Source organism: Amblyomma americanum, chromosome 3 (assembly GCF_052857255.1).
Source record: "Amblyomma americanum isolate KBUSLIRL-KWMA chromosome 3, ASM5285725v1, whole genome shotgun sequence".
Lineage (NCBI taxonomy): Eukaryota > Metazoa > Arthropoda > Arachnida > Ixodida > Ixodidae > Amblyomma > Amblyomma americanum.
The window spans coordinates 118585086-118605839 of NC_135499.1; the positions used below are offsets into that span (position 1 = coordinate 118585086).

A 20754-nucleotide genomic window follows, 5' to 3' on the forward strand; every position below is an offset into this window, starting at 1 on the left:
AGACACACCGCAGACATGATGTGGCTATGCAGGTCTGAAAACACAATCTTTGCACTCAAAGGCATGACTGCTATCGCAGCCATGTAAACCTCACCACCCAGCCTCTCCGTGGATCTTTCATAACCCAAGCAATGGCTGATATCATGAATAGGATGGACAGTCGCATTCCACGTGTCTGCATGTGACCTCGCATTGCTTTTTAGTGCACCAGCACTTATACTGGCCATTCCCCGCATTTAGCCGTTGTGTGTTTGTCTGTCTGTCTGAAGCCGGTTTTGTGGCAGGCTGCTCACCTGCCCTCCGAGTGGTGGGCAGATGAGCATAAGCAGCCTGCCCATTGTGTCAGGCAGCAACTCACATAATCGTGACAGGCTGCTCAGAAAGAACAACCTGGATCGCAACCCAACCCAAGCAACCCTAGTCCCCCCGATGGCCGCACCTGCCATAGAAGGGCAGTGGCGCATTGCTTCACCACTGCACCATTGTACTAGGACTGCTAGGAAGACTCCCAGGGATCTACGATTGTAGAGAATGGCCAATTCTGTAAGTATGGGCATTAATCCATTATCCCTATCCGAACAACTGCCATACGTGGACACAATCTGAAGACTGGAACTGAAGTGAAAACCGAACTGCTAGCACAACTAATTTGCACTTGGCCGAACTACACAAACTGAACATCAATTTTTATTAAAAAATTCAAGCAAATTTTAAGAAAACCATGGTTTTGTAGGTTTGCATGTGCTTAGTTGAGAACAAAAAAGGATTTAGGTGTTTAAAGTGCCATTTTATCTCTGAATGGGTCAGCAACCCTAAACTATTAATTCCCTGAACAAATAAATTCCCATCAAATGTCAACTACAGCTCATTCAAACAAGGTGCCAGTGCTTCATGTCAGAAGCAGGCAGAACTTTACTATTTTTGTTTCTCACCATGGTGGCTCAGTCGTTATGGTGCTTGGCTACTGAGCTGGAGTTCCCAGGCTCGAACCCGGCCACGTCTCGACGGAGGCAATACGCAAAAGGCGCCTGTGTGCTGTGCGATGTCAGTACACCTTACAGACTCCCAGGTGGTTCAAATAATTATTCCAGAGGCCTCCATATCTCCTTCTTCCTTTCTGCTTCCACTCTCACCTTTATCCCTTCCCTTACAGTGCAGTTCAGGTGTCCACAGAGATGCGAGACAGATCCTGTGCCATTTCCTTTCCTCAAAAAACCAATTTTCAATTTAATCACTCAAGTAAAGAATATTTTATATCCGAAAAAAACCCTAAAAATCTTAATCTAGGTCAAAAGGCACATATAAAAAGAGAAGAATGCAGCCAATACAACTCTTGTCAATGAGACATCACCTTCTTTATTCAGAGGTTTCTGGCAACCAACAATAGGCAATTGCAAGCATTAGGCTTGCTGGTACAGCCTGCTCTCTCCTAGTATGCAGGCCTGTCCAACTAACAAAAGCATTGTTTTGGAATAAACTGTATCACAAAGCTGGTGATACAAGCAAGCTGACTTGCTGGCTCATATAATGTTGCATCTATACATAGCTATCCCCACAAACGACACAAGCTATCATGACAAGACCCCTAGCAGCACATGCTGCAGTGCACCAATATATCACCTGAGGCCAGAGTCAGCGTAGTTCACATCTTACCAAACATACACACATGACCCTTTGTTCCGGAGAATAAACGTCACAGCCAGCTGTTCAGTGCAAGCCATCGCTCAGACTGCCTAGAAAACAAAGCAAGGCAAAAAGTTGCGCATGTTGGTAATGGATCATGACGGGTTTGCAAAAGCAAAAAAGGGCGCAAGAAAGCCACTCAAGGGAAATGCTTGTCATGAGGGGCTTTCTTACATTTCTTGTCCTTTTTTGCGCTACAGTTGAGCTGTTGTTGTGCTGCAGTTGCGCTACAATTTTGCGCTTGTCAAGCTCCTTGCTTGTGTGCACGACCCAAACGCAAACAGTGGTATTACTGCCCAGCTCTGGTCATTTTCTTCTCGATGCATCTGTTTATGCAGCTGACGTAATGTTTTGTGTAGCTACTGTCAATTGACAGTGCAACTTGCAAAGAATCTGTCCACTGTAGGGTCGTACTGAAAGAGTCCAAAGGGACTCACCCAGTAGAGAGTGGTTCCCAGAGGTATCTTCTAGAAGCACACTCATGCTGCTAGGTGCCTCGACAACACGTCTCTCCCTAGAATGAGCTTTTTTCAGCACATGCTCAATAAGATTTCTTAAGCCTGCAATAGTACATCATGTCTATTGCCACAAAACTGAGCTTTTTAACTCAAAATTGACATCACTATTCCTACCAGCACAATAAATACCCGTCAACTTATGCAGCAATGCACTGCCTCGTGCAATATGGACACACAGTTCATGGTGGAACACCGTCACAGCTCTTCATCATCGACATGAGGAGCACCAAGCGGCACACCACCAAGCACCACTTTGGAGCCCGCAGACGCACTGTCGGGCATCTGTGAACAGCCAAACTTGGGTCTGCTCCCACCAGTCAGCATGTACCCGTAGCACATGGAATGTGTCGTGTGCGCCCAGAGAACGTCCCCAGTGCTGCACTGGGGATCCCAGCGGAGCGCTAGGACTCCAGCTTGCCTCTCGGCCACCCCGTTCAAGAAAGGCGATCGCAGGAACCCCTGCTGGAAGCAGTCGTCCAGCGCCACCACGGGCTTGTCGTCCTCGGGGCGCCGTAGCGCCTGCGCGCACTGGCGCACCAAAGCGCTCCGGATAAGCTGCTCGCCGGAGCCCGAGCTGCTGACGGCTACCGCGCAGCCGCCGGCCGCCGCGTTTTCCGCCCAGCAGCCGCAGCCGTAAACGGCAGCTTGTCCAACGCGGCCAGAGTGCTTGAGCCAGATGCCGCCGCTGGACACGGCAGCCGCCACGTCGCCCCGGCGGTCCATGCACACGGCGCCCACCGTGTCCAGCGGGTCCTGGGCACAGCGCTCCAGCCGTCTCCGCAGCTTGGCGTAGCGCCTGCGCGCCCGCGACGACACCAGCGCCCGAGGCTCGCGCTCCACGTCGGCGCGCACGTGATCGCGCGCCCAGTGCAGCGCCCCTTCGCCCACCAGGAAGCAGGGCGGCGTCAGGCCCAGCGGCAGCGGTCCAGCCTGTTGCGTGCGGCACAGCGCCTCGGCCACAAGCACGGGGTTGGCGACGCGCGGCACGGCGCCCACGGCGCCGAAGCCCAGAGTGCGCCCGTCCATCACCGAGGCGTCGCACTCGACGCGGCCGCACGACGTCAGGTTGGAGCCGAAGCCCGCGTTTGTCAGCGGGTCGTCCTCGAGCACGGCCACTGCTCCCGCAGCGGCCTCCAGCGCGCTGCCGTCCGAGCGCTCGAGCAGACCCACGGCGCGACGGCACGCGGCCGCGCAGAGCCGGCGGTAGTCGGCCAGCTTCTCCGGCGCGTGAAAGCCAGCGCCCACGTGCACGGCCACCACGGCCTCCATTAAGAGCGAGATAGACTAGTGCTAACCTCTTTTCGTCGTCCGACACGAGTCACCGGGCCAACGTGCCGTGCACGGACGCCACGGACGGCTTCTTAGCTTAACAGCGGTCCTCAACGCACAAACCAACTGTGCCGCTCGTGGACGCCGCCATGTTCACCATCATCTCCTCCTAGACGTATAAAACGCCCTGCCTCTTTTCCACCTTTTCCAGCAGTAGTAGTAGGTGGCGACATTCGCGGCGCGCGCCTGAAACACTCACGAGCGCGGGAGGTGAGGCTGCTACGTACGGCGCCTAGGTCCTTCAACAAGGAAAGAGGCACGCATTGCGCTCATGGAAAAAATTCTCGTTTTTGTGTTTTGTTGCAAAATGCCGGTGCCTTTTCTTATCGTTCATCATTGACTTGCACTGCGTTGTTGTTTGTTATTAGCAGCCACCCTTGTGCGCTGTTGCAGCCTCTTCTTTTCGCCTTTAAATATCTTATCCCGCGTATCAATTCCAGCAGTAGCGGCGTCATGTGTTCCCTTCCATTTCCTGTATAAATATACCCTTTCCGCAATAAAAATTCAGTTGAAGTCAGCGCTGTGGTGTCTTGTCTCGCTTCGTCCCCGTCTTTATTCGCGCTGTATCGCATTATGGAAAAATACCAACTAGCCCGATCTGCCACTCTTGCAAATGAGTTATGTCACCTCGTACGACGAATAAAATGTAGCAACAATGAATTTATGAAGTCAATACTTACTAATGCGCATTTTTTTGCTCACCATGCCCCGGCAAAGGGGTACGTGCATTAAACACTATTTTCTGACCTGGTTCTTGTCTTCCGAGCGTAATAAGGAGAAGTAGCTGAATTACAATTAGCCTAGGTCATTTTAAAAACAAATTTTCGCGTAGCAAAGAAAAGGCAATGGCGCAGAAATACTGACACTCGAAGAGCCACTCGTTATACACCTGCCGCTGTTTCAGTCTCGGGTTGGTGGCGGACGATGTACCTTCTCATCGATGATAGGTGATGTTTATCGCTTTAGTGTGTCATTTACCTTCCAGACGTGCTTTTAATCTAACTCTATAGCATAGCCACGTTTCATCTGCACAGCACGAGAGAAATGACTGACGAGAAAGACGAATGCAGCAGCGCATGTGACAAGCGCTGTTAGAAGTCAACTGCACCAAGCATCACGAATAAAAACCCATTCAGGCATAATTTGCGACAGTACGAAACAGTACTTGATACGCTCCGTCGAAAAAGCAGTACCATATACATTTTGGACGCGCTAATGTGAACCAGCAGAACACCGACGGCACCTCACCAGATTGTGGCCTCGCCCTAGCTCGCTCCGGTTCGGTCCAAACATAATTCGGTAAATTGGTCGCAGCAAAATTTCCCTTATTCTTTCTTAAATTTATCCCCCATTGATAGTACAACTTGGGCTTAGAGCGCGACGGCGTTCATCACAACTAAGAGCAGAGTTGACGCTAGAGCAACGGGACGACTCAGAGCTGAGCAGACGAGGCTCCGTACGTGGAGCGACGTTCTGTCGTCTGCTAGTGTCGTCCCATAGCGATGCAATGGACCCTTATTTTTGGAATGCCTTTCCCGAGGACTTTGCTACTCTCCTCATGCAGTTAACGGCGCAACTGGTAGGCACTGCCATGAAAAAAGACGAGAATGTCGAAAAGACAAGGTGCGTGGAAAACGAAAACAGAAAAATAATAATAATAATAATAATAATTGGTTTTTGGGGAAAGGAAATGGCGCAGTATCTGTCTCATATATCGTTGGACACCTGAACCGCGCCGTAAGGGAAGGGACACGGGAGGGAGTGAAAGTTTTCCCCGTAGAAAAACCGTGCTGAGGCCCGATTTCATGCACTGCCAAACGCTGACTTCCGGGAGATGCTGTCTAACTTCCGGTGGCTTGCGCCCGATGCGGCATCCAGCCCCCTAGTGGAGATCAGTGGACAGGGCTAATTCATTAACATCGTCTCCTGATTTGAGATCTTCTGCCTATCCCCTAATTCATACCCTAAGCAGTTGATCTTATGTAGCGCTGGAGATTGAATAAACGAAACCACGCTCGAAACAGTCCAAGCCATATGAGAACAATTTGCTCTCACGAGTGGATTCGGCTGATTTTTTTTTCTGCACATCAGCAGGATCAAAGATTAACTTACTTGTTATTCCAAATAGGATATGCGCGCAGGTTTTCTAGACGTCGCGGATCCCCCTTCGTTATCGTAGCTTTTCGGAAGGAAAGATGTATCTATCCTATAATTACAGCATAACACTTAGTTTCGGTTTCTAGATTTTGCTCATTTCCAAAAAAAAAAAACTTATTGAAGCTAACGTGTTCCAACTACAAACTGTTATTATAATTTTGAGAGTTTACGAAGCCGCGTTGCTTTCTTCTGCGATATGATGAAATTAAATCAACGTGCAGAAGACTGATCACCTCTTCTTGGGCAGCCGCCGCCACGCTGTTTTTTTTTTTTTTGTGCAGGGAAAAGAAAGCATTGACGCAGATCGATTTATATATATTGAAGCGTGGACATGGGAGCCAGCAAGAGCTTGCCGAAAGTGGGGACTTTAGGCCAAACTGGTTTGCCTCCATGTTTGTCGGTGTCCGGCACGTTTCTGTTCGAAGTCCCGTTCTGTCGCTGGCGGGGTTTTCGCCTCCGCGCCGGAAAGGAGGTCGGCTGTGAAAATGAGGCGTTCCTGTTTTTTCAACACTATATCAACATCGTCACACAATTCACAGTACCGTGAGGTAGCTTTAAAGTGCTTGTGGCTGAGTTGTTGGCTCACAGGTAGTTTGCAATTTCAAGTTGTTTAAAACGAATTTGCAATGTCGGAGTTTGAGTGAAAAGTTGAGTCTTTGCGCAGGTATAACGCGTACGGCTGTCCAAATTGTTGCATGCAAGTGACGTTCAGCCTACTATAAATGCATGTGCTGTACTTAACCGCGCTGAATTCAATCGTTAGAATAAAATAAATAGAGGGCACAAGGCATGACGTGATTCTGTGATACGCGTACGTGTTCACCGCGGCAGACTCACACTGTGCAACTTGTATCTGCAGTGACGATCAAATCAAGATGATACTTTCGTGTTCATGCAACTACCATTTCTTGAAGGTGTTATCTTGAAGTGGTCGTGAGTGAGCCATTTCAGAGACGTTTCTGACTAAACTTTTAGATATGTGCGTCGTCGAGCCGTTTCGGTCCAGCTTGAGCTGCTTGACACGTCTAGCTGTGTACGTTTCAAGACGTTTTGAAAACGTTGTGTATTTATGGGGTGTGCCTAAGACTACAAAAGAACCGGGCTGTCTTGTGGAGGAGGAGGAGGTAAACTTTATTAAAGAAGAGGTCTTAGGCGCGGGTTGGGGTGACGTTCCCCTCCCCGCGGTGGGCTCCTCTTCTAGGCCGGACGCCAGGTGGCCGACCGACGATGTCGTTCGGCGACCTCTTCGGCCCGGTCCGTGACTCGGAGATGAACCTCCGGGTCCGAGCTGAGCAGCGCGGCCTCCCACTGCGATTGGGTAGGGAGCTGCAGACTGTTCGACGCGTATTGTCTTGATTACATGAGTATAGGATGTGTAGTGTGTCAGCCTTATGGCGTTCACGGAGAGAAGAGACGGGGCTAAACTGCTCTGGGAACACTATAAAGTACATGTACGGATTAAATAAAGTGTTTATTTGGAGCTGCCGCCAGAGGACTTGATGTGTTTTACTTAGAGATCTATGTGGCTCTGCATGGGAAGATTTGTCTTTCTTTCTTAAAGTGGGTAGTAATTTCTTTCTAGGTCGTCACTCGCTCCTTGGCCAACCTGAGCTCGGGGTAGCGCACCTCCCGGTTAACTACGAATCCTCGGGCAAATTGGTGTGCCGCCTCGTTTCCAGGATGGCCCGAGTGGGAGAAAACACAGATCAATGTGATCTGGCGGGTATTGAAGATTTTTTGTAATATTTTGATGGCAGCGGAGTGGGCCCTTCCTTTGGCAAAATTTCGAATTCCGGTTTTAGAGTTGCTGATTATATATATTGGCAGTGGTGGATAATGGTTAAAGCTATGGCAGCTTCTTCGGCATCGTCCGGAAATTTTGTTTTATCTATTATCGCCGATGTGAGGGGAGAACCTCGATGATCGACAACTGCCAGGGAAAGGGAGTCTCTGTCCGCATGTTCTGCCACGTCCACAAGCGCCGTGTCTTTCTGAACTGAAAATCTTTCGTGAAGTTTTTCTGCCATGTGTTTGCTCCTTGCCAGGCGATGTCAAGCGCGGCGCGTAATTATGCACATGGTTGGCCGTGAAAATCGCGTTTGACAGCTCGAATCGGGGCGACGGGGCGCAATCTCTATAAATATTTTGGGAGAAAACTACGCGCTCCTCTGCAATGTCTTTTGGCACACACTATCTTGCCTTTAAGAGAAAAAGCTTACAATGCAAACTTTACTGACATCTGTGAACATCGAAAAATCGTTGGAGTTGCCGTTTAAAGGGGCCCCGAAACACATAATCAGTGCATTGTTTTGTCTGTCGATTGCATAGAATGAGTTATAGTGATGCTATTAGCATCGATCGTACCGCGTACACTCCGGTTTTTAATATTTTAACTAGCTCGCAAAAATAAATTCATGGCACTGACGGTGTCACCATGCAGTGGCAGTTTTTAGCACTGGATATGACATCATTGGGCGGGTGCTTGATGATCGCACAAACAGTAAATGTACAGCAAATTGAGTTAATAAACTCAGCTACGTTTTATATTACATCAACAAAACCTATTTGTTTGCCTTAGATAAAAGCGCTGTAAAGCAAGTAAAACAAAAATACACGACCAGAGGCTCTGGCTACTGCATCGCATTGAAGGACTTTGCGCCTCTCAGTACACATCCGACGAACTAGCCCACAACTATAGTGAGCTATACCACAACACTTATTACTACTCTCTATGTATATGAGAACGGCTTCGCGGAATCGATCCGATCGAGCCATTGCACTCTACAAGCGTTCGTTTCGGTAACAAGGAAGGATGCAAAGATAAAAGACATTCGTTTCACCTTTAGGAGTGCACATTGTCAGCTTGTGGAGGATCATGAGTGGCGGCGCCAGGTGACGCCACGTTCCCGTCAACAGCGCGCGCGCCTTGCTCGCAGCATCGCTGGGTCAGCTGGACGTTCACGTGGTTGTTGTAACCAACGTTACTAGTAACGTTGGTTGTAACCATGAAAACGACGCTACCAACCTTGGCAAGAACGAGTTACAACGATGAAGCAACCATGGCGTGCAAAATTCCGCGACGTACTGAGATAAGCTGTTTTGATTGGTCCCGCCCAGTGCCGTCACTGGGAGAGTGTAATGGGAATGGGCAGCCCCGGGAAAATCGAGTTCAGGTCAGCATTGTGCTTGCTTGTATTTTGAAATTTCTTCATTGAATAACTCCCGTTCCTATGTATTGATTCCTGTGATTCTTTTTGAGTCAGCATCTGTGCGACATAAAGAACCCACCTGAAGTATAGCCGGCATCCGTTCAAGCCGTGTTTCGCGGCCCCTTTAACTTCCCAAAGGAACCCACGCTATGAGAGACGCGTAATGGAGGACTCCAGCAGATTAGTTGAGACCACTTCCAGTGTCAACACTGACATCCAAGAAATGTCCTAGCTAAATCTGAAAGGACATGTGGATATCCTCAGGAACTTCGGAGAAACTCACGTGGGCACCCCTCACATATCTTTTTGGCCGCACTTTCTGTATCCAAGGGAGGTCCGTAGGAAGTCCCATGAGGATTTTCATAGGCCTTAACAAGGATACATTGGCTATTGGTGAAATAATTGTAAGTTTCCTTAAGAATTTTTATGGGCACAAGAGGAAAAACTTGCTTCACCCATGTGAAGAATATTCGCAAAGCCTATAATTTACATTTTCTGTGATTTAGACAAGAATAAAAAATTGACTGCAGCTGATTACAATGGTGTAGTTGCTTGGTTCAGTGCTGACATTTTTATGGGTAAAATCGGCATAGCGTCACACGCTGCCACGGTGAACATTTCTATCAACAAGCATATGCGAAATACAGATCAGGCTACAGAACTACTGCAAACCAGAAATCTTGCAGCATCAACATAATGAGCATATGCATCCGCAGAACGCAGAATTTCCATAAGCTTATATACTACAAATCTAAGACCCTTCTTTTTTAGCCAGTGGATCTTGCACGTTAATATTTAATTCAATTATAAATCTGTGATTTCACAGCGCTAGGGCTGCCATCAGAGGCTCATGGCCGCGCCGCTGATCCGTCTGCGCACCCGAAAAGTGATCTAATTAAGAACAACGTTAGGAAAAGCGCCACTTGTAGCTGCGCGGCGTGCCGTTCGATATATTGAGTTCGTTATATAGCGCGCCTTTCCTGTACTGTTACACATAATTTTCAAGCGGAATAAGTGTGTTCGATATACTCCATAATTCGAAATAACTGGGTTTTGATATATCCAGGCTCGACGATTTCGGTGATTTCGTTGGGTGTACAGGCATCACAATACGTGTCTCGTACTATGCATACAAAGAACAGCAACCGCATGCAATTTTTTTCGTCACGGGGCCCCTTTAACGAGCCCTATATGTCGATCCCTAGCCTTGTCTGCTAACAAACAAGCGCACCAGACGTTTGAATCAGAGCGGGAAAATCAATTGCGCGTGCGCTAATGGAAGAGCAGAAACCACTGCTGAGTGCGAAGTGTAGCAAGCGCGACAGGAAACCAATGCGGACGATCGTCATGAAAGGCGGAAATCGAAAAAAAGGTAAAAAAAAGTTGCATGTCTGGGAGAAGCATGGATTTCCTTCCTCCAAGGGGAGAACAATTTTCCGTTACACCTGAGTTTTGATTTCGTTGTACCGTTAGCATTCGTTGTATATATAAAAGTTAAACCATTTTTAACTTTCCTGTAAACAAAAAGCATTAAAAATTATTTGACCCCTCTTTTGTTAAGTGAGAGCAAATGTTTTCAGCATGAGCGCGTGCCATTTTCCGCCATTAGGTGGTGTCAGGTTGCTGCAGACAGCCATGTTTGATGAAGTGACGAGCTTCGGATTGCTGCAACTGTAGCACTAGTCGCATTCCAATTCAATCGCGCTATTTGAATTTCGCCTTACCGTCGTCACTGTGACTACCCGCGGCACGTGTCACCCGAAATGCAGTAGCGGGCGCAAGGTCCAGAGCGTTGCTCGCAAGCTGCCGTAGCCGCTGCTGGCGTCGCAAGTAAGTCGACCCGTGCCACTACGGCTACTTTGCGTCGGCCACTTGCTACCTGTTCGTATCAAAAGTTCGCCCCGCTTCAGCCTTGTTTACATTGTGCAAGAACAGAGAACGGAAATGTGTGGGAGCTGTTGTGGACGGTGGCTGATCCTGACCGCCGCTGCAGGAAGCGGTAGACCTTTTTTCAAGCGAACCTCGGCGGTTCGTTTCGATCGAATTTTAGGCGCCGCGGCGACGGAAGTGGTAGTGGTAAACGCGTAGACGAAGTGAGGCTCACGCATGTCTCGGGTGTCTCGGACGCTGTAACTCGTTGCGATCCACACCTTGCGTCAGCGTGTGGATTTCACTTGGAAAAGAAACTCTGCTGCTCGATTGAGGCTTGCCCCGGTCGTCGTAATTTGTCGCTTCCTTCACGTAGGCGTCCCAGTGGGTGACGTAAAAGGATAACGCACTAGAGGTCGTTAATCTGGGGCTGATCATCTGTGCAGCGCATCGATGTCTGCTCCCCGTACTCTTAAACCATTGGGAAGCCGAAAACGCAGCGCGTTCCTCGCTCTGGGGCCTGAGCTGAACCGTGAAGTCGCCGGATCGTGACGATGGGTGAAGCACGATCTGACCCGCCTTAATCCGGGCAGCTGCTTGCGCCGCAGTGTGCGCGACGCTACGCGGGTTTCGCGTGCGGAATCAAGTCACGGCTCTTTTAAAAGCTGCTGATAGTCACCGGTGCGGCGCTTTCGGATGTTCGCAGGAAGTTTCCATCGAGTTGGCATGAGTCAAACTTGTGATTAAGATCTGGCAGACACAGTATGTATCACCCTTCTTAACTGCCCAGAAGTTCACGACGAGATAGAAGCAGCCGCTTAGAACGCCTTGTTTCAACGGGATAGAGCTTTACGTGAGCATGTTATGCAGTAGCAGCATGTAGCGTCCTAAGAAGCACAGCACATGGGGGCCATCTTGCATGTGGTGTCTGTCGCGGTTGTTTAGACCACGAAGTAATAAAGTCGGTCGTGGTTTAGACAGATGGCACATGCCGGCTCTTCTAGCATGGTCTTTGTATCCTTTAGTCACTCATTTCCGGTTGCTGTTTCTTGCATTTTTTTAAACATGATGGGGCAGTTTTGTGTATGTTCACACTATTTGCGAAGCATTTTGATAGAACAGGATGCAGTTCTCTTGTTTTTACTGCTGTTAGTGCTGTACTCTTATGCACTTTCTGCCCATCGCTTGCCGATCACCACTCCAAAGTTGCCAGTACTCTTTCAGTATCACTCAGTCACTGCATGTTGCTTTTGCGCTTTCCTCATTGTGCAGCAGGTGGAAGTACAGGGAAGTTAAAGAGAAAGATCAAAAGTGGTGCCTACCAGGGGTAGTAAAGGAAAGTTGCTGTGATGCTTGATGCACCGTTTCGAGGACAGAAGTCAAGTCAGCTATAGCAACGTTTTACCCGCATCCATTGCCCAGTTTCACGGTCTTGTTTGCTATTGTCTGGAATTTTTAGTTTTCACGGAAGAAAGCAGTCATTTTTGACATGGTGACAAGCACTGAAAATGCTCTCTAATCATAGTGGAACGCAGGGGCTCTCTGTAGAATTCACCCTTTGCTAAAGGTTGTGTGCTTGATGTGCAGAGAATGTGGTTCAGTGGGGAGCAGACCAGTTGCCCGAGAATCACAGACATGCCGATAGCATGTCTAGAATATTTGATGCCATGTCTGTACTATTTGCGCGAATTAATGGGGCCCTAGATTGAAGTTCGTGATTAAGGAAGTGCTGTACTTATTACTGATGTCCAAGCTGTATTATTGGTTGTTCCTTGCGGTAGCTGTGCTTTCTTCTTTTGTGTGCCCGTGACATCATGTTAACTAGGTGCTTTAGGAACCATAGTCAGTTACAAGCAGCAGCTGAAGGGGACGTGAGTGAACATTGTAACCTGTCGATCACATTCTTAGCTGACACAAGTGAAACGAAAACAAAATTTTCGCTAAAGCAGCTGAACTTATTGTCATGTCCTTCGAACTCTTTCTGACTTTTGCTTGTTTATTTGGGTGTCTTCATTATATTCTGTCTGAGCCTGCCCACTTTCTTAGAGGTTTTGCTGATTATTTTAATGTTTTCAAGCTTGGTCTTTGAAGTTGATTGTGGTTCTGCATTAGGTGTGTATTTTATGGATGTCTCTTCGGTTAGGCTGGCCTATTCGAATAGTGCATTTCTTGAATTTTTTTGTCGAAAAAATGTGGCTTTTCGTGGTTTTTCAACTGAAAATTTCTCACTGAGTAGGACTGACTGCCCCCCTCTTCCTCTCTCCTTAAATATGCCCCTGTTCTACGTTCTGCACTTGCTCAATTTGTGCCATGTTTCTGTCTTTACTGTAGTATTGGTCATGTGCGTCTATTACTGACTTGAAATTTGGATATAATGAGGAGTTTTATCTGTGCATTTGGCAAGTTACAGTGCTGGAATCATACTGTGGCCATTTTTTAAAAAATCTTTTATCCTATCGTGGTGTCATGGGACTCAAGGAAGTGTATTGGAAACCCAAGGGCAGTTGTGCCAGTTATCATCCACCCGAGTGAAAAAGTGTAGCATCTGATAAAAGTCAGTTTTTTCAGGTCATTGTGAGCAAAGAAAAGTAAGGGGGTTGCAGGGGCTTCTTCAAGCACATTGCATTACCATTTTCCCCTATTCAAGTTGGTTGTCAACCTGTTCAACCTCACTGTGTTGGTCTCCATCATTTCTTGTTCATTCAATTGGCAAGAGAGCCACCCTCTTGTTTGATTGTAGTGTGTGCTTTGACCTCTCTAACCATTTTTTTTTATGTACGGAGAACATATTTTTCCAACAATGCCCACGTACTGAATGCTGGATTGTTTTGAGCCCATGCCAGCAAGCATGAAGCAAGTGTGAGCGGAATATGTTCTCGCGCATTTGGGGCAATGCAGAGAGTATACGTTTTTTAGTCTTTTGTGAGAATCGTGAAAAGGTGAATATTCTTTTGCTGCCGGTGGTCAGCTTGCGCTCTAGCAGGTAGCAGTCTTAATGTTTGGCAGCCTGTTCAGTACTTCTTTCGTTTGCTGCTGCCAAGTGGTGCGACTTCTGTTGAGTGTGGTTGTTAACCACCTAGCAGACTTGGAGAAGCCTTGCTCGTCATAAGGAGACTGTCATTTCTGGTTCATGATGAGTCCAGCTGGTTGCGTGTTTCGTGACACTTTGTGTCCTTTTTAAGGCAAGTAGAGCACCTTCCAAGGCATTTTTTGGTTTGCTGACAGATGGCAGCATGGGTGTTAACTGACCATTTTGCTACCATTTTCTAATATATATATATATATATATATATATATATATATATATATATATATATATATATATATATATATATATATATATATATATATATATATATATATATATATATATATATATATATATATATATATATATATATATATATATATATATATATATATATATATATATATGTCCGTTAAAGGGTTTAGTGTTTTGTCGTTCCTTGTACATCTCTGTGGGGTACCCTTCAGATGTTCAGGCAGTAATTGCAATCTCAGAGGGCCTACACATTCTGTGTTTTTTAAATTGAATGCTTACTTTTCAACTTTATGCTTCCATCCATGGCTATAGAATGAGGAATTTGTGAGGAGTTGAGTGTGTGCAGAGTAGGTGCCTCTATGGTAGTGTAGCCACGCTTCTTGTGAGAGCAGGACAATCCAGATTGCAACGCACACTAAAGAAGTGCTGAAGATAAGCTGGTGCTTTTCATTATTGACAACACCATAAAACGCTGTTGCATGCTGCCAGATTCGTGCATTGCTGTTGCTGCTATTCGCCATGACCGGGACTGTTAGTATTTTGTGTGTTGTGTTCTGAGAATGGACCCTCAGGACACAGTCTCCCTATAACGATATTGCATTGATTGTGGAGAAACATTTTAAAATCAGTGCAGCACAAAGAAAACTGTACCACAGCCAAATATATGAACCAACTAGCCCAATTCGCTGCTCTTCTTCAGAAAGCCACATACTTGGGACAGTTTGTATGAGAATGGGGCATAAAGCCTCTCTTAGACAAAATGGAAGGGACAGTCAACGTGGGCCTTTGACTTGAACTGTCCTGGCCAAAACTAGGTGCCTGGTCAGCCTGGAGACATTTCTTCAAACAGCGTGTATAGCGATGTTCTCACTGTTGTGTGATACGTCAGCAAGCATGCTTCTACGATTGACCCCCCCATGGTTGTGTGTTTGCAGCCTGCCTAAGGCTTGCTACTGCTCTAAGCTCAAAAGTTTGTGCACACTGTACTCATCGCATGCCTCTGAGGTGTTACAAAAGAACTACACGCATCATTTCACAGAACCACTTAGTGTTTTCACTCAGTGCGTGCCTTGAAACTTCCTAGCTATGAACTCCAAGATGAACTTTGTTTAGGTTGCCAGAATTTTTTTTTTCCTGACTTTGCTTATTTCTTGCTTTCCTGAATGTACAGGGGGCTTAGTAGAACAGGCATACATTGATTATGGTGTTCATCCAGTCATGCATGCGTTTTTGTGTGTTATCATTACACTTGTAAATGTGCTTTTTTCTCACTTCATACATGCAAATCGGCAGTGATTGCTATGCAGCTAGGATGGTGGCTCCAAAGAAAGCTCTTTTGACCTGAAAGAGGCCAAGAAAGATGATAAGGAATTGAGAGAAAGACATTTTGATTGTCAGGGGCCTTTGATGATCTTTCATAGTGCATAAGTGAAGTCAGTCATCCGTGGTTGTTCACAGACGTAGCACAACAGAGCAAGTGTGAGGTTTCTGTATTTCACCTTGCAAGGCACTTAGTTCATCGCAGACTCGGTTACACATTTCGTGGGTTTCTACGTGGATGTGCTGGAGAAAAGGTAGTGTCGTGACTGAAAATGAACAGGGAGGCAAGCATTGTGCAATGTGCGTTTAGTTGGGACGAACACTCGTCCCGTCTACCTTTTATGCTGTCCCATGCACAGTATTTTGAGGTAATTCATCTCCAGTATGTTGGCTTCTAAAATGGTTGCATGATTCTGGAAAACCTAAACTTAATGCTGGTTTGCATAGCGTTGCCTACATTGGCTTGATTGATGTTTGAACTGTGAAGCACTTCAGTCGCTGACAAGACAATTCATTGTGCAGACTCACAGCTGCTGAAGCAGCTTCCACAGCTGACGAAAGTTGGCAGTGTTGAGGGGCTTACCGGATAGCTATGAGCGTTGCAGGCTTATTTAGCTGCATGACACCTGACATGGTTGCCTTTCGCTGATCATAGATTATGTGGGGTAGCTGTTTCCTGTGGGCGATATTTTTGCCGTTCTGTGATGGGAGATACATTACCTTTTGAATGCATAATTTACTTTCTGGGTAAAATTAGGCTTTAGGTTGCTGAGCTGATATATGTGGATGCTGTTTACAGTTAAGGTGGCCAGAACTTCCGGTTATCAATATCACTGGCAGGGCCTGAACAAAATGGCTACTTACCTCTTTTGCTATTGGTGAACAGAATAGACTGCTAGTCGCTAAGTATTTGAGATTGGGGTGCCGATCGAGTATTTCTGAGTTTTTTTGAGCAAACGGCCTGCTGAACTTCCTGGGGATGACTCGAGCATCATGTTCTGAAGATTTGCCTTTATATATACTGTTGCAAGCAGTTGTTTCATTGTTAGCTGTGTGGACACACAGTTGAGACAGTTTGGAGTGCAAATTGTTAGTTTCTTTACTGAATAGCAACACAATTTACAAATATATTTCCCAAGGAAAAAGTATAACAGCCACTGATTAAGCAAAAGTAAATTGGTGCAGAGGGTGGGGGGCAGTGCTGAATCTTTCAAAGCATTTTGAAACGTTTGAACAAAACTAGTCTTGTCATGCTATTCTGTAACATTTCAGCAGGACTTGTGTGGTCACTACCACAGCTGTGAGATATCCTCGAGATGGACATGCCACGTGCCAAACCTGAGGATGGTGTATACAGCATACTTTTTGTATGTTCATGCTCATATGTGTACGACGTTTCTGAGAAGGTTCATTTCACTTTTGGCCACCTGTGCTGGAGAGCACGATCACTGCCGACTTTTTCTATATTTTTCATGATCTGTTTTTGACATCCATAAGTGCACTGAGAACAAAGCAATGCTTTAAACTTCCTTCCTTCCTCTCTTTTTTCCTCCATTTCCTTAGACGGGACATGCGCATGGAGATAAGACATGCGAAAAATATGCATGTCATGTCTCCCTTACTAGTGGGCTGTCCGTTTTGCACTTCGTCTTTTTTGGCGAGCAACACTCAAAGGCACTACTTGTCATTCATTGTTTTGATTTTGCTCATATGCATTATGCATGTCCATCTGTGTGCACCAGGCACACGTGTGAGCATGGCTGGGAGAAGGCACTTGTGGTCTCTCCTCCTAACTGGGGTTGTTGCTATGCAGATTAATGCTGGGTCTTTGCCATTTTTCTGCTGTGTACTGAGTTGGGCTTTCTTTCATCCAGAGACCATGCTTTTGTGTTGCTTTTTGGTAGAACCTTCAAGCTGTGCTTCAAGATGTCAAGTGTTTTGATGGTGGTGCGTTTCCCTCTTGTCTTGCGTGGTGCAGGGCATCATGTGGACAGAGCGGCGACGTTCGCGCTGCCCCGGCAGTGCAGTGACGTTGCTGCTGCAGCGGGAGCTGGGATATGGACCCCGGCGCCCGACACATGCGTTGGCCTTCGACCGTGTCGGTGAAGACCGGGCAGCTCACTACGAACTGGAGGAGACCGTGAGTGCAAGCTCTCCTGCGGCGCCCGCAGCTGAGAGGAGTTGAATGGAAAAATAAAGAAAATGCTAAGGGCAATGCACTCTGCAAGGATTCCTTTTTTATTTATTTATTTGTATATTTACAATACCCTGAAAGATTCATGCAGAGTTATAACATAAGAGGGCGAAACATTTTATATACTCACAGTGATTATAGAAATACAAAACGACAGGCCTATAGAGAAGACAAAAACACATAAGGTGGATCAAAATAATTTATACACATATTGTTAATTGGCAGCTCATTCCAGAGTAAAGTGACTAAAAGCAAACGTGAGAATTTGAACAAGTTAGTCTTGAGTGTGCAGTGCTATGAATGCTTTGGGCATTGAGTTTATCTACCATTTGTGGAAAGGTGTAATCAGCTTCCACGCCTGCCTGATAGTGTCTGGTCCTCTTAGTTGTGATTGATGCCTATTAGAGTGGCTACTTAACGCAATGTTTCTCTTTTGTGTGTGAAGATTGAGGAAGTGGGTGCAGTGTGCTCCAATTAATGTGCACGAAAAGAAAGGATGAACTGCATATTTCTCGCTGTGTGAGTGTGCATAAGTAGTTTAATGCAACAGAGAAGTGAAGTCAGGCGAAAGTTGATAGCGGAGCTTTTACAGTTAGACCCCTTTTGTTCTGGGCACCTGGTGGTGTGGTGCGGTATTTATGCTGGGAGAATTCACTCACTGGAAAGTGTTGATACCCTTGAGGACATTAAGAGGACACTGAGCACGAATACAAGTTTGCCTTTATTAATAAGGTACTGCATTTTAATCACAAAGAAGCCACTTTCACTGAAAACGGAGCTTTGGTGAACTAGAAAAGAGCGAAGAACAGAATATAGATGTCGGCATCACTTGCAGAATTCGCTTGTAAAACACGTGCATTGACACCGGTTTTAGTGCGAGAGCACTACTTTGTGGGGTCAGACCCAACCAAGAATCTTGCGGCTTGCATGACCTTGAGGGTGCAGAAATAAAATATTGCTGTGACTGGGTTTTGAACCTGCAGCGGCACGAACAGATCAGCTTTGCTGGTCACTGCACGAGAGCACTATACCATTGTCCCAGCCGATCATGCCTTATATTAAACTGCAACAAACTTGCGCACTGTGCATTGCACATCATCGTCTTCATCCTCTTCAGTCTACGGTGCGAATACATCAGGTCAGCTTAAATTCGATCAGAGCTTAGCCTGACGTGCGCACGACTCAGCAAAGCAAAACCATGAGCCAACCAGGCTAAACAGATGCTTTCATCTGTCTGCCCGGTTTAGCTACGTTAAGAAACCCTACCGCTTATTGACATGGGTCCCAGAGGCTATGCTACATTGTGATTCGCCGTCCTTTTCGACAAGGACATTAGGGGTTTGAATTTGACTGGCGGGAAAATTTATCAATAAAATTTTCTGGCTTCTCTTTTGATGCTGGACAAATGTGAACATGACAGGAAAAGGCCAAATAATGAATTTTTACTGGGAACAGTAATTGAATCGCGTTGTTATCAGTGTCCGTTTAAAAGAAAAAAGGAAGTAATACAGTGGATGCTGTTCAAAACAAGGCAATAATTACTGATTAACGCCCACCCTAATGCAGCTGTACAGCTACAAACCGTGTAGGCATTGGATAATTTGAACTTGGTTAATTTGCATTTCTGAATATTCGAATTGGTGCCTTGGCCCATCAACTTCAAGGCTATTTAAAATTAGTCTCCCTTAAATCGATCTTTGCATAATTTTCAGAAATATTTAGTTTCTTTCAAGTTCGAGATACTGATCTAGAGTCAACAGTAATTACATTAAACTGGTGGATCACCTTTTGGGAACTGTGCCGACCTTTTTTTTTGCAGGAAAATGAAAATATAATTATTTTTTATTTCTCCCGTGTGTTTTTTGTGTGCGTGCATGTCTGTACTCTGCACTGTTCTGGTCAGTTGAAGCTACCGGTGGTCTGATAGGGACACTGCATTTGTCTGTGCACTTGTACGCTCACATAGGCACGGTAGATTAGTCTATTGTGCTCGTGTACATGGGTACAAAGAGAGAGGGATATTAGGACAGATGGCGTAAGTGAGGTAGCTGCTCTGCATGATTTTATGTGGTAGCATAAGAGCCTCATTGCAGCGGAAAGCTGGCTTCGTCCAGTGACCAATTTCACACCTTGGGAAGGAACTAAAGAAATTAAAAAAGTTCATAGCCGAGGGAGCGAGATTTGAACCCGTGGCGGTGTGAACAGGTCAGTTCTTATGCTGGCCAGTGCTTCATACCATTACGCCATCGCCGCAGCTTAACATACAGTGTGTTAAACTGCAAGTCTCTCGCACTGTGGTTTGGAAGCTGTCTTCATCACCTCCCATCCGTGCACTTGGAAGTGCCATCAGATGAGCATGCAGCAAGCCATACCAAATGATGGGAAATTAGAAGCACTGAACTTCAGTTTTAAATGGTATCGCAGTGTCGTCGGGTTTCCACGTGTCATTAAGTATGGTGGTGAGTTTGGATTGCTCGAATAGGTATTGAGCAAGTGTTTAAACATATGACTGTGTAGAGAATTGCTTGACCAAAAATGGCTTCTTCTGCTGCTTTTGTTTCGCAGAAATGCAGCCTGCCACCATCAGTTCGGTCAACGTTCCTAATGGCATTCAGTCCAGACTGGTGAGTCACTGCTGCATTCTCTGGTTGTGTGGCCTGTGTTGAATTAGGAGGGTTGACAATGCTTAATCATGACATGTGAGGATTTTGTCATTTCTGTTTGTTAGCTCGTGTCATCTCCGGTAATCTGTGCGCTTTTCCTGGATGACATGCATTCAAAGACATTCTATCCCGGTGTTGCATGGTTGGGGTAGTGGCTGAAATTCGGTGATACAAAGTAGTCATTGTACTACTGCCGTTCAACTGAGACTACATTCAGTTGTGCGCATCGTTTTTTGCCTTATTGGGGGGTCTGAAAAGCAGTTTTGAAAATATCTCTACATTGTCACTGTACAAGCAGAGTGTGTTACGTGTGACGCATTATTGTTGGGAATATGGAGTCCCATTGGGTTAGTTTTATATTTCCCACACTTTCAGCATGTCTGGCATGCGTTAGTAATTATACAGCTAAAAAGGGCTCATCATAGCTAAGGGCATTCAAAAGGAAAGCAGTGTCGAGGAGAAAACTGCTCGGAGCTCTGTTCACACTTGCATTCCCTCAATTGGGAGACCAGTGCTTATCTGAAAGTGT

The 20754-nt window shown here is 46.3% G+C and overlaps 3 protein-coding genes across 8 annotated transcripts in view; 1 reads left to right on the forward strand and 2 right to left on the reverse strand.

Annotated features, from left to right (window-relative positions):
• LOC144124841 (uncharacterized protein C15orf61) overlaps positions 1-4008 on the reverse strand; it is a 44902-nt gene extending 40894 nt beyond the window's left edge. For 3 of the 6 annotated variants that reach the window (XM_077657753.1, XM_077657752.1, XM_077657750.1), the window contains exon 1: positions 3497-4007. The gene's annotated coding sequence lies outside the window, so the exon portion shown is untranslated. Of the gene's footprint in view, positions 1-3496 lie in introns of all 6 variants that reach the window. The other 3 variants (XM_077657751.1, XM_077657749.1, XM_077657748.1) reach the window with 3 other exon arrangements.
• On the reverse strand, positions 1334-3501 carry Tasp1 (Taspase 1). The gene has a single exon (XM_077657744.1). It carries the CDS (start codon positions 3468-3470, stop codon positions 2397-2399), a length of 1074 nt encoding a protein of 357 aa, XP_077513870.1. The 5' UTR covers positions 3471-3501; the 3' UTR covers positions 1334-2396.
• A 6519-nt stretch (positions 4009-10527) lies between the features above and the next one.
• The window catches only part of LOC144124842 (activating molecule in BECN1-regulated autophagy protein 1-like), a 76234-nt gene continuing 66007 nt past the window's right edge, over positions 10528-20754 (forward strand). Inside the window, 3 exon segments of the mRNA XM_077657754.1 lie at positions 10528-10726; positions 17347-17508; positions 20128-20186. Of these exon segments, the coding sequence (XP_077513880.1) occupies positions 17353-17508; positions 20128-20186 (215 nt within the window). The 5' untranslated portion in view covers positions 10528-10726; positions 17347-17352.

What these genes read in the sequence shown, in the direction of transcription:
- Tasp1 (XM_077657744.1), bottom strand. Translation starts at nt 3,470, where the DNA reads ATGGAGGCCGTGGTGGCCGTGCACGTGGGCGCTGGCTTTCACGCGCCG.